At 44.7% G+C, this 14,247-nt stretch overlaps 1 protein-coding gene across 1 annotated transcript in view; it reads left to right on the forward strand.

Annotated features, from left to right (window-relative positions):
- The window catches only part of Myo1d (myosin ID), a 272,879-nt gene that overhangs the window by 196,078 nt on the left and 62,554 nt on the right, over positions 1-14,247 (forward strand). The window contains exon 21 of the mRNA XM_032911997.1: positions 6,303-6,457. Within this exon, the coding sequence (XP_032767888.1) occupies positions 6,303-6,457 (155 nt within the window). The remainder of the gene's footprint in view (positions 1-6,302; positions 6,458-14,247) is intronic.

A 14,247-nucleotide genomic window follows, 5' to 3' on the forward strand; every position in this document is an offset into this window, starting at 1 on the left:
AGACTACATTCCCAGGCTTGCATTTGTTTGTTTGTTTGTTTGTTTGTGAATTTATTTTGAGACAGGGTCTACCAGGCCCTTCTGAAGATCAATATTTTTTAAAAAAAAATAAATTCTTAGTCTGGTAGTATATATCCATATAAATAGAGGATAGGGCGATCATTCAATATTACTACAGTGGACCCCTGGATTTAACAGTCTAAGTAATCATCTTTGTAGCCCATATGAGGTTTTTTTAATTTATTTATTTATTATATATAAGTACACTGTAACTGTCTTCACCTGAAGAGGGCATCAGATCCCATTACAGATGGTTGTGAGCCACCATGTGGTTGCTGGGATTTGAACTCAGGACCTCTGGAAGAGTAGTCAGTGCTCCAGCCCTCATGAATTTTTAAAGTTGGGCACAGCAGCTAGAGCATCTGTAGTCTGCTGCTCTATGCACTGGAGGAGGGGGACTGTTGCAGGTCTGAACTTGGCTACACTACAGAGTGAGACTATTTCATGCGGGGTTGGGGATTTAGCTCAGTGGTAGAGCGCTTGCCTAGCAAGCACAAGGCCCTGGGTTCAGTCCTCAGCTCAAAAAAAAAAAAAAAAAAGACTATTTCATGCCCACCCACCCACCCGTCCTCAAAATACTGAATCCCCAAAGTCCCCAAATCACAGTTCCATGCAGATCCAGGGCTAAGACTGAAAGCGAAGAACAGCCAGGAGAGCGCACTGGTGCGCAGGTTTATTTCCCATCTTAATGTTGGTGTCAGAATCTCCCATCTGTATGCTTGAGGATCTATGAATGTTACTAAATGTTACATACAACACACATGCAAATTGTATTCTAACTTGTACTTCAGATTTAGAATATACCAAACGTACAAAATACGTTTTATTCTGGCAAAAATGCAATCTTTGTCTTCTTTAATCTGCCTTGTTTAACATAATCATCTCCAGGCCTGATCACTTTTCTGAAAGAGACATAACAAGCAAAATTCCACTGAGTAGATCTGCCACCTTTTAGCCCATCTGTCTGCTGATGGGGATCTAGGCTGGCCCCACAGCTTGGCTGCTGTGGACAGTGCCACGGTGAACCTGGCTGTGCAGGTATCTGCCATGTGTCTTTCCTTCAGGTATACGCCTGGAGTGCTGTTGCTGAATTATTTGGTAGTTCTCTTTTGTTCTTTTGGGAAGTCTCCATTTTGATTTCTATAATAGCAATACATTTAATTTACATTCCTACCAGCAGTTAAATGCCTAACTCTTTTTTAATGAGTATGCACATATGTATGCAGTACCCTTGCAGGCCAGAAGGCGGCATTGGATCCTCTGGGGCTGGAGTTGCAGAGAGTTCTGAGCCACCATGGCCCTCTAGAAGAGCAGCCAGTACTCCTACCTGACAAGCCACCTCTTCAGCCCCTATACCTCAATTTCTAAAAATCCTGTTAAGGGTGTATAGAAGTGGGGTTATGTTTCTAATTTCCAACTCATTATTTCTTTTACCTGCTATTTATAAAAATAAAATATAGGTGGCATATGTTTATAGGTTAAAAATCACATTACAGACTAAAGGGATGGCTCAGAGGTTAAGAATGCATACTGCTCTTCCAGAGGACCCAAATTTCTGTTCCCAGTACCCCCATAATATACTTCACACCTACCTGTAACTCCAGCTCCAAGAGATTCTCTTCTGACCTCCAAAGGCACCTATGTGTATGTGTTATGGATACATACACACATACATGAACTCCTTTTGGTTTAGTTATATTAAAAGATCCAGGTAGAGTTCTCCACAGTCAACCAGATCTGAGGCCTTTCATACTCTAGTTCCAAGGAGGGCAGATGTGTTTTCTACTCTGTCTACAGCACTTTATTGCCAAAGACTACCAAGTAGTTAGGAAAAGCTATACCGATAAGAAGGATGAGCTAGTAATAAATACTTGCTGTAGAAAGGGTGTCGTTTGTACACATGAGGAATCATGAAATAAAAATGACGCATATCTACAATTGTATGCTTGCTTGCCTTAAAGAATTGAAAGCCATCCAGTCAGAGCTCAAGGAATGCCCCTCTAGTTAGACAAGCATAGGTCATGCAGATAGCAGGAAGATGTGGCCTCCTCATCAACTGAGTTTTACTGATGCTTTCCTAATGCAGGCCAACCTTTCAGTTGTGGATTCAACTTGATTATTTGGATTTTTCTATTTATACTCATAATATTCACATCGGATTGTTGGGGTTCGGGCACTCATAAGACCATAAGAGAGAGCATGAAACATCAAATCTTGCTATCAGAATTAAATAATCAGGATGGCTTCCGCATTTTTCCGTGTGATAGAACTTTCCAAGTCCTGATGGAATCATCATCCCGTCCTGAGAGCGCCTGTGATCCGAGCATTTGGAGGCTCTGAGGCACAAGAATGAAGTAGAGCCCCGTGCCACTGGCCCGAGAGCTGGCAGCACAGGAGGTTGAGCCCCAGGAAACTGCATGAACATCTGAGATCGCAAGGCTGAAGTGGGTTTCACAGATCCCTCCCAACCCACAGCCTTCCTACTCACCAGGCGGCCTCCCAGGAGACCTTCTCTCCTGTTCTTTGTCTGCCTCCAGACAGGGGGACCTAATCTTTCCCTGTGTCGTGGAGCAAGCTCAGTGCTTCAGTCTCTCTCTTGAGAACCAGGACTCCACACAGTAATACCTAAACACACACAGAAGGAACGAATTCCCACTTGCAGCAGGTGCAGCTCTCCTCAGAGAAAGATAGGGAAGGAGGCAGAGGTGGGGGAGCGCTGATGGGGAAGGGAGGGCATTCTGGGAAGTGGCCCTCTGTGTGAGCACAAGGGGGGCGGGGTGCAGCAGCATGCTGCCTCACTGCTCTTGCCAGCCCCTGTACTCGCAGGGCCTGGAAAGCGCTGGCGCTTACTGCTGCTCCAGTTCTCATTTTATTAGGTTTTAATCAAGCTTTCCTGTGAAGTGCTGCACAAATTCAATTTTGGATCTCACAAATAAAGTAATCAAATGAGAGTGAGGCATCATAGGCATAAAATATTTTTCAAATGAAAATGATATTTTTAATTTAATCATACAAAAATCATCTGGATGCAGTATGTCTAAGTGGCAGAGAAATTGCTGTACCGCCTTACCCCTAGCCTCAGACAGCCATTTGTACCGAAGTTAGTGAATGATTTCCAGTTATTTAACTGTTTTCCCTGCTCTCCATCAAACACTGACCTGACATTTGTTAAAATGCTCCACCACCAGGGCATGGTGGAATGGCTCCGTGGGTAAAGGAACTGGCCACCAAGCCCATGGCCTGAGCTCTATCCCTGACATGCACACGGTGGAAGGAGAGATCCAACCCCCACCCGTTGGCTTCTGACCTCCACACAATAAATAAGCAAATAAAATCTACCTGAGAGCTCACCTCATATGAATACATTTTCATGAAGTACAATTTGTGAATCTTACATCCACTTATGTCTGGTATTTGGAAAGGCTTCGTGTGATATGACTGGGGGTATAGCCCCGTGGTAGAGTACTTGCTAGCACGCTGAGGACTCTGAGATGGATCCCAGCACTAAAAGGAGGGAAGGAGGGAGGGAGGGGGGAGGGAGGGGAGGGAGGAAGGAAGGAAGGAAGGAAGGAAGGAAGGAAGGAAGGAAGGAAGGAAGGAAGGAAGGAAGGAGAAAAGCAAAGCAAAAAGGAAGAATTTAAACTGGGTATGATAGGGAAAAATACCTGCAAGTGTGAGTCAGTTCGTAGCCTGATTTCTGGTGTCTGGGTCAACACATCACCTGAGCACCTTGAACCCTGCTTTCCTCCTCTGTAAACCAGAGGATTCTCCCTAGCCTTCCAGATCTACGACTGAAGAGCCTTCTGTGCCTCGATATCCTCCAGAATCTGCTGTACTGACTCCCCTGAGAGTGAGGTTTCTTTCTTTGCTAGATCCAGCCCTGGTGCCAGCACACACACTGTCCTACAGCTGCCTGGTCCCTGCTGGCTGCTTGCTCACTGATGGCACCAGTGGCAGTGAGGGAGTGGCACATCAGTATTGTCTGCAGTGGGAAATGCCCAAGATGAGAGAGTGCTCATTGTTACCCAAAGTAGGATGCCAACTAGCCAGAGAGCTGTAATTTTTAATTTGCATGTAATAAAATTGGCTTTCATGCATGAAGCTGACCCAGGTCTGTGAGTCTTAAGACACTGTAGTAAACACTGCAGCGGTCAGGGCACAAAGTGACACCATCATGCTAGAAAACTTAGAAGTGAAATCGTGTGTGTGACCACTGGAGACTGACTGCTCACTGAACACAACGCCTTTGATGTTTACGCTTGATATAGAACCATCTGCACCATCAGTTTGTTCTTCCTCAATGCTCAGCATTGTTATTGGCGTGTCTTGGTTTGTTTATCCATTCACCTATTAATAGGCATTTGATTACATTTGTTGGAGTCATTATAGGGCTACTACAAGCAATCCTGTATGTAATTTTTGTATTAACAAAGGTTTGAGGTTTTGTGGCGGTGTGGGTATGTGTCTGTCTGTCTGTCTGTGTCTATGTGTGTGTTCTGATTTTTCTCAGGCAGGTTTGTGGTCTATATCTCATTATGAGTTTTATTTGTATCTTCTAAAAAAGTTAAACACCTTTCCATGTTCACTTGTCATTCATATGCTTTCTTTGATGCAGTAATTTTTTTTGGGGGGGTGCGGTAATTTTTTTTTTATTATTCTTTTTTTCGGAGCTGGGGACTGAACCCAGGGCCTTGCGCTTGCTAGGCAAGCGCTCTACCACTGAGCTAAATCCCCAACCCCGGTGCAGTAATTTCTTATCATTAGTTTTCTTCTAGAAGTCTAATAGTTAGCATTCTATGTTTAGACCTCTGGTCCATCTTGAATTGAGTTGGGAGGTCTGAGACTTGAATGAACACTTGTTTCTGTTGAAATATAGATGCCCAAATATCCCAGGTTGTCCAGATTGTCTGTTCTCTGCTGAGTCACCTTTGCACTTTTGTGGGCGAGGCACTGGTCATAGTTGTGTGACTGTATTTCTGATCTTAGTTTTCACCTCTTCACAGATTATGTTGTCCTGGTGACTTCTGCTCTGTAGTTACCATTAAAGTCAGCGACATAGTCTTCCAACCTTGCTTTTCTTTTTCAAAACTGCTGTGCCTGCTTTCGCTCCCTCGCCTTTCCACGTGCACTGCAGAGTCAGCTTTTTGATGTTTAACCAAACATTTTGTCCGACATTTATTACATCTGTAAATCAGTTTATAGAAAATTGGGGTCTAAACAGTACTGAATTTTCCAGTCCCTAATTGCATTTTCTTTTCATTTTTTAGGGTCTTTTTTCATCTGTATTGTAATTTGACTTTATCAGTATTTAATAGTTTGCCATATGTAGGTCCTAACACACACTTTTTTAGATTTCTAAATATTTTAGCTTTTAAAAAGTCATTGTAGGGCCAGGTATTTTATTTTTGTTTTGTTTTGTTTTATTTTTGCTTCATTGTGTATTTTTCAAATATGTTATTAAGTTCAGTTTGCTGATGGTTTTATGTCCTAGTTCATAGAGAACATCAGTTTATCATTTTCTTATGCTATCTATTTTTTGTGTCAGAGCAATGATTCTTAAAATGAGTTAGATGTGTTCCCTTCTATTTTCTTGAAGAGATATGGAGAAATGATGGTATTTCTTTTTTTTTTTTTTTTTCTTTTTTTTTTTTTTTTTCGAGCTGGGGACCGAACTCAGGGCCTTGCACTTGCTAGGCAAGCGCTCTACCACTGAGCTAAATCCCCAACCCGATGGTATTTCTTTAGATGTATGGGATAGTTCACCAATGAAATCATCTGGGCCTAGGATTTTTCTGGAAATATTTAGGAGATTTAATCTCTTCAATAGATACAGACCAGTCAGACTATTTGGAGGAGAGAGGGGTTCAGTGCTTTCAAGGAATTGTTTGGTTTAAGTTGCTGAGGACTCTGGACCCAGAGATGGTCAAATAATCCCTTTTTATATTGACGTCATTGTGGTCTGTGCGGATAGCCCCCCTTATGTTCCTAACCCTGGCAATAATGTCTCTCCATCTTTGTCTCTTAAGCTAGAAGCTTGCCAGTTTTATTCATTTTCTGAAAGAATCATCATCTTGTTACCTTGATTTCCGATCACGTTATTTCTTACCTTTACTGTTTTTGTTTGTTTTGTCTCCTTATTCCATGAAACTTGGTAAAGGCGAAAGTCCTCAGCATGTTGCCGTAGCCGGATTTAACTCGTCCTTCCAGGGACAGCCTAACGGCCTGTGTGCTCCTCCTTGCAGTTGACTGGCCTGAGCGTCTCCAATGGAAAGGACCAGCTTGTAGTGTTCCATACAAAAGACAACAAAGACCTCATTGTCTGCCTCTTCAGCAAACAGCCAACCCATGAGAGTCGGATTGGAGAACTTGTTGGAGTCCTGGTGAATCATTTCAAGAGGTAAAATTTTATTTTTGTAGCTAAAAGACAAGTTTTAAATACACAAAATGTTTGATCACACTTACCACTGAACTTGGCTCACGCCAATGTGAATATACTGTTGTTTTCCTCCACAAGGACAAACTAAAGCATCTTTTTCACAGAAGGTAAAATTAGCATCCAGACTTATTTCAAGACTAGGATACTTTTCCAGTATCTAGCTTTGTCAACAATGAGAGATTTCCCTTGTGGTTATTTCATTGCTGCCAATCCAAATGTAATGTAATTCAATCCAAACAATGGAAGAAATTACTTTATATTCTTATGGCCACCATTGCACATTTATCCCAAATATGATCAGTTAGTGTGTCTGCCATGGCTATAAACCAGTTAGAAGGCAGACTTAAGATAGCATGAGGGTTCATAGAGGTTGAGGAAATTCCCAGGACAGGGGGAAATTGTTATAGAATCAGTCAGGACAGAAAACAGCATATTCTGAGAAAGTCATTTTAAAGCAGGATGGCATCTGGGGGAAAGGGCACGGGAAGTTGGAACAATCATATAGGCTGGAGAGATGGCTCAGCAGTGAAGCGCACTGGCTACTCTTCCAGAGGACACAGGTTCAGTTCTCAGCCCCCAGAGGCTTACAACCATTCGTAACTCCAATTCCAGGAGATCCGACACCTTCTGGCCTATGTGGGCAATACACACTTTTATAGTGCAAAGACATACATGCAGGCAAAACACTCATCACATACACATAAAAATAATAAAATTAAAATTATATATATGGACCACAGGACACTTCCCCTACCCCAGTGGTAGGAACGAGTCAGTAAATACTTTTAAACAGAGAAGTCGTTTATCAAGTTATTTGTTGAAATGTTGGAGATGAAGTTTTCTTTGCTGTAAGTGGTCATGGAGTATTGGGGCGGTGTCCCCTCCTAAGTTTATGTTCTCATCATGGTGTGCTTTCCCCCCAACCCCGCCCCCACCCCATCTTAATGTGAAAATGAACAAGGTCATGCTATGAAATCAATGGTGGCAAATGGTACAGGTGGCAGTTCCTTTTCTTCCTGAAAGACATTTCCATGTTCTTAGAAATGCTCAGAGCTCCCTGCTAGTGTTATACCCATGTCCACAGAGTCTACTGTCATTATTTTGCTGATAAATGTATATGGTATAATGCAAACAGTCTTGGTTTGTTTTCTATTCTAAATCAAAATGAATCTTTATATATTTATATGTCTTATAAATTATGCTTAGTGGTCACCTGGTAGGCTTTATGATGGTTCATCCATATTGTCTGCTTGACTGGACTGAGGGATGGATGCCCAAGACTTCAGTAAAGCCCTCTGCTGAGTGTCTGTGGGAGCATTCCCAGAGACAGTTATCATATGTGGCAGTAGCTGAGAAGGAAGGGCCTGGCCCCTTGTGTTGGTGGCACCAGGCTGGGGTCCCAGATTGATTTCTTGCATCTGCCCAACATCTGTAAAGCTAAGCCTTCAAAGGGTTTGGATGAAAGTTTGTGATGGAGGCGTCTGCAGTAAATATCCCTAACTCGCATGAGCAAGCATGTCTTCCTGTAAATATTTAGCCATGCCAAGGTATGGACAATAGAATGAACATAGCTTGTTGTCTGACTTGAGACTTGTACTAATGAGTACAGTTGTCTTGCCTGAGGGATTGAAGTGTCCCTGTCTCAGTCTTAGTTCTTGTTTAGTAAATCCCAGCTGGCAGTAAAGATCTCTTCCCCACCCCCCAGCCCTGCCGGGAGGGAACTGGAACCCAGCTGTGGCTCTCCTGTAGTGTGCAGATTGTTCCTAGGTGTGGGCCTCCTACTTCTAACAGAAGAGAGAATGTGTAATCTTATTTGTCTCTGTGTTAATCAAGGGACAGGGGTTGGGTTCTTTACAACTCTTTATCTTTAGATTTTCCCTAAGCACATTCTGAGAAGTTTTAAAGTCAGAAGTCGGAGGGACCATGGTTCAAAACTGCACAGCAGTCAGCCCATAGGGCAGTGAGGCTGTATGTACCATGAGAACACAGGAGGCAAGTCCGCTTGGAAGCTCAGCTCTACCTGTGTACTCACCAGACTGAAGGAGAGAAAAGTACTTCCGACAGAAGACAAAACTACTATTTCGTAAAATGCTGTACTTCCCGCTATCGGGTAACACCCAAAATGAGTAAGCGCAGGGGTGGGAAAAGGGAAGAAACAAAAGCAGACTGATAGCTGCAGATCAGAGCTGAACAGAAGTGGTCACAGGGCCACCATACAGCAGGCCTGTGGCCTACGAGTCATACAGAGCCCAGTGACAAAGAACACATACTGCTGAGGGAAGGGTGGGGAAGGGTAACCCTGTGCAGAAGACTGGCGGGAGGCCCCAACCCAATAGAAATCACAGAACCATTTAGCTGGGTGTCCCCAAGGGCTACCCTTCAGCAACAACCAGGAAACAGCCAGGGAAAATTGGCAAAGGCAGATAAAGGGGGAGGTGAGGAATAAGCCTTGTATATGGATAAGAAGCAGGAAAGGCTGGGCATGGTGGCACGTCCCTGTCAGCACTCACCACACACAGACGGAGGATCAAGAGAGCAGGCATAATGTCATGCACCCAGGAGGCAGAGACAGGCAGACTTCTATGATTCAAGGCAGCCTACTGAATATGGTGAGTTCCTGACCAATCAGAGACAAAAAGACCCTGTCTCAAGGGGGGAAAAAAAAGAAGAAACAATAAAAAAAGAGAGAGAACCAAGGTGGGGTGGCCAGGACTAGACCTCTACACCCCTATTTCTGTGCTTAAACAACAACAGAAATAAACAATACATGAAAAAAAATGTTTTACACGAGGCAAAGTTAGGTAGTGCTTGCTATAGGTGGGCAGAGCCATGGTGCACACAGGGGACCCAGGTAGAACACAGTATTCTCCTGAGGTTATGGGGTCATGGGGCAGCCTGAGGACGCTAGGCCAGCCAGTCTGAAGACGAAAGCACCAGAGATGAGATGCACACGGAGCCCTAGAGAGCTCATAAGACCCCCTAAGCACTCCCAAAGAGCTAATGAGTATGTGATGAGGGAAACCGCACAGCTAGGGAATGGCACCCAGGAGACGGGGACAAGGTTCTATCAAGGCAAACTGGGCACCCCCCACAGTCACAGAAATTTGTGTCAGAACTCAGAGATCTTGCCTCAGGAAGAGACATAAAACTTGGCCCTAGGAACAGTGCTTCTCTAGCAGATACTGTCCAGTAAACCTTCAAAGCTAAGCCCACCTGCTTCCATAGATAATATCCTGGGGCAGATCTCATGACTACTTATAAGAACACAAAAATTTCACATCCAGTGAGATAGAATTCATGTCTGACATTCCAAAGATTACCAGAGATACAAATGCCAAGAATATACAACCCACCATTTCAGATATTTATGAGTTAACTTGAGAGAGAAGGCATAAGACAAGGGCCAAGTCAATTCAGTAAATTGATCTCCATCACCGTCTTCTTGGGGAGCTTAAGCCATACAGTTCCTGGCACGTCCATGGGAGTCCCACACTAACCACAGTTCAGGGGATAAGACTTTCTTTCACCTCCTGCAGCGCCCACTCACCCTGCTCCCTCCCTCAAACATGCGCCACCTGTGTTTCGTGTGTCCTAAAGCATCTGAAGGCAGCGAGTGAACCTGGGTCAGTGGGCTTATGTGGGTTAAGCACAAGCTTTCCCCTGCCCAGAAGATAGTCTTTAATAAAGTGTTTTCCAAAAGGTGACACTCAGATTACTCAGGGCTAAGGATGGAGTGCAGTGGTGAGGCAAACACCCAGCAAGCACAGGACCTCAGTCTCAATTCCCAGTATTCAAACATGCACAAAAAGAAAATTGTTTAAGAGACAGACAGCACAGCTCAGGGATAAACCATTCAAACAGATGCTACCCAGAAACATCTGACAGAAGCATGCCGGCTAGTCCAGCTAGAGTCCACAGATGAGAAATCTCTAAAGTCAAGTGTATTTGGGATATGCCAGCGAAGCCATGGGGTTGCCTCCTGCAGGACTTCTCAGTGCCTTTATTTTCACATAAAAACCAGTAGAACAACAGGAGTACCCTACTGGCACAAAGCCATTTCTAAAGTAGGAGGATGAGGCACGGTTGGAATGGTGTGTGTGGCTGGCCACCATGTGTGTAGACACAGATATCTCCTCATAGAGACAAACTCTGCATCTGTGTTATAATCCACACGGGGAGCTGGACATGGTGGACATGCCTATTATCCCAGCATGTGGGGCACCCCCCTCCTCTTCCTAAATCTGCATTGTAGTATAGACACCTTTTGTTGTGCCGTCCTTACTGGGGTGATATGCTCTGTATATCTTGAAGCACCAACTGTACAGCTACAGGTATAAGTAGACATATACACACACACGTAACTATACCAAAAGCTGTGCAGGAAATAGGCAACCGCCTCTGGAGAAGGAACACCTCGGCCCTGGGAAAGCGATGGCACCGAGGCGGCTGACTGCCATCCTTCTGCAGTGAATATGCTACCACACTTCTTCAGTTACTAGGTAGCAGCCTGTTTTTAGTGTTTCGTAAATGGCTCTGAATTCCTTCATCTGCTCCTTTTCCTGATTAGAAAGTTAGAACAAAAGAGCCTTAAGCAAAGGATGTGTTATGACATTTCTGTATCATGATCCTCCTGGTGTTACTGCTGTTCCCAATCTCCCACGACACAGGGACACAGGGAAGCTGCCTTTCTGAGGCTGAGGAGGCAAGGGCAGCCACAGCAGTCTGTTCACAGGCATCAGATACGATGAACCTGCCTCTTAGTGTGGGTTTCACTCAGCAGTGACTACCTGCCGGTAGTCAGGATTCTGCTCATCAGTAAACAGATGGTGTCTCGTTGGCCCTTCCTAACGAAGAAGTCACCAAAAACTGCAATATTAAGCTGTCAAAGGACCCATCTGCCCTAAGCAGCTGTCCAGGCATTTGCCTGTCTGGATGCTGGAAACCCCAGTCTCAGGCATGGAAATTTCCTTTTTCCTGTTCTGTGTCTACAGTGAAAGCAGAAGTTAGTGCCTCTGCTGCCTTGCTTCCCACAAGCTGCATCTATGTCTGCTTCAGTGAAGGGGCACTGTTGCTGAATCTCTCTCTCTCTCTCTCTCTCTCTCTCTCTCTCTCTCTCTCTCTCTCTCTCTCTCTCTCTCTCTCCATCAAAACTATAAGTAGACTGTCACTTCCCAGGTAGGACAGGTGAGTGGCCAGGAGAGAAGTACCTTCTGACTATGGTGGAGGAAACAGAAGAGTGTCACATCCCAGGGCCTCAGCTCCTGACCCTCACTCCCTCCTCCACCCCATCCCTGCCCAGTCCCTCCAGCTATTCCCTGTACCTCCCCACTCCTTGGGAAGCATTTGCATGGTCTTTGTTAGGCATTTCTAGACTGCTTCCCCCAAATACCTGGATACTCAGCAATGTAATTTATATTCCAACTAAAAATCTACAAGCAAAATTAACCCACTTAAAAATAACCAGATTGCCAGTCCTTTGTTTCTTCAAGACAGGGCCTCACTACATAGCTCTGTCGTGGAGCTCATTATGTAAACCAAGCTACCCTCAACCTCACAGAGGTTCACCTGCCGCCCAAGTGCTGGGACTCAAGGCATGTGCACTATGCCTAGTGTTTAATTCATTAATTTTGACCGGTGTCAGTGAAGTATACGAGTACTTCCTTCCATCGCCCAGGCCTTGCCATGTAGCCTAAGTTGGTGTCCAATTCACGGTCTTCATCCTGTGTCACCCTCTCGAGTGTTAGGACTACAGGAACATGTCACCGTGGTCATCTTGGGCTTTTTAGAATTATAATTACTGAAGGAATAGGGTTTAAGAGTGAGTGGTCATGGGTCACATTCCTCTGCTGCCAGTAGAGATGCGTATGGAAACTGGGAAGGAGGAGGGGCTGTCCTCAGTGTGTATATAAATTGGAAATTCTACTCAACACTTACCCAGTGACAGAGATGGCCCTCCCTTGTGCTCCTGTTACCCTATTGGCCTTCCCTGGCTGCCCTACAGTTAGCCGCCCTCCCCACACTGCACAGTCTTCTCCCCTGCCCTGCCTGTGTTCCCCTCATACACAGGCTTTTACCTGCATCTGAGGAAACGTACCTTCCCTGTGTGTCCTTACTGTGCGTACTCTGGCTGGCATACGAGTCCATGGAACAGAGGCTTTGCGTCTGCTCTTCACGGCAGTCCTGTGTTTTAAGGGAGCCTGGCTGGTGGAAGGGCCTCTGTAAATACTAGCTGAAAGCTGTTAAGTAGTTAACTGCCATGAATGAGTGCCAGCTGGCACTCCGTGCCTCTGGCCCTTCCTCACAGACATCCGTACCTTGCCTACCAGAAAATGTGACAGACAGGAAGAATCCCTTTACAGTGCCCTTCCCTTTGTGAGCACCTCCTTCCCTGTACTGTTCACAGGATAGCTCTAAGTAATGTGATGTATTCAGAGACCAAGTGATTAGGAATTTCAAGATATAAAGTCAGCAACTAAAGTTTATGCGCTGGAAGAGCTGAGGGTATGTGATGTGCTGAGAGCTGCAGCTTCTCGTTCACTCTTCTTTAACAACTAAACAACTAGACATAATTTCAGACTCTCCTTGTCAGTGAGCTGACGAGGAAGCAGGATGTAGATTCCTGCTCACATCAGCAGTTTCTTAATAAGTAAAAGACTAAAAGCTCACTGACGGCTGTGCACATGCACCCGCTCCCCCACTGAAGGGCCGAGCTGGGGATTCTAACTACAGACAGGTGGACTGGAAGAGGAGCCCGAAGGCACCACGTCCCCTTTTCATGTGAGGACCCCAGGGCTGGGGATGTCTCCTTCGCTCTGAAGCCTATAAGGACAGATACTACCAGCAGGAGAGCTATACATAAGAGCTCCAAGAAAAGCCTATTTCACAAAAGGATGATAGCAGGAAACTCACATCCTAGAAACTCTTACGGAGCGGAATGGAAACCCTGGCCAAGAAACAGCTAAAAATGTTCAGGTAGTCAAGTCAAGCCAGAGATTTTAGAGATGTTAAGTCGCCGTGAAAGACTGAAAACAGCAGTTGATGAAACAACATAGATTGGAAAAATAATGATAAGGCAGGATATAGAAGAGACGATGCTTTATTCTTTTAACTATGTGGTACGTAGGGTGAGAGGGGCCATTTCCACATGTGCTGCAAGTGCGAGAGGAGGCCAGTGTCCCTGGAACAGGAGTTCTAGGCGATCTGAGCCACCTGACATGACACTGGGAACAGACCCTGAGTCCCTGAAAAGGCAGCCAGTGTCTTTAACCTCTGAGCCATCTCTCCGGTCCCGAGAGCAGTGATTTAGAAAATATCAGAGAGGGCTGAGAGCAAAAGCTTACATTCAAATGGCAGGTGTGCTTGAAAGGATTCTGGAGCAAAGGTGATTCTGGGGCCTCAGATCCACCTGTGTGTGTTTAATTTTAACCTCTCTGAAATTTAGATTGGACTTATAATTGACAGGTTGCCATAGCTACAACAGACAAGCATATGAAAGAAGATGCACCTTCCAGGAAGGTATCTACTCTGTAAAACCTGTTCATTTAAAACTTTTCTATACTCCAAGTATTTTTTGCGGAGAGCTAGTGAATAGCTGTGTGTTATCATAAAGGTGCTTTGAATTTAAAAATTAACATTGTATATGTGAGAGTGTGTGTGTGTGTGTGTGTGTGTATGTCTGTGTCTGTGTGTCTGTGTGTGTGTCTGTGTGTGTGTCTGTCTTGTGTGTGTCTGTGTCTGTATGTGTGTCTGTG

This window comes from Rattus rattus, chromosome 9 (genome assembly GCF_011064425.1).
Source record: "Rattus rattus isolate New Zealand chromosome 9, Rrattus_CSIRO_v1, whole genome shotgun sequence".
In the NCBI taxonomy this organism is placed as follows: domain Eukaryota; kingdom Metazoa; phylum Chordata; class Mammalia; order Rodentia; family Muridae; genus Rattus; species Rattus rattus.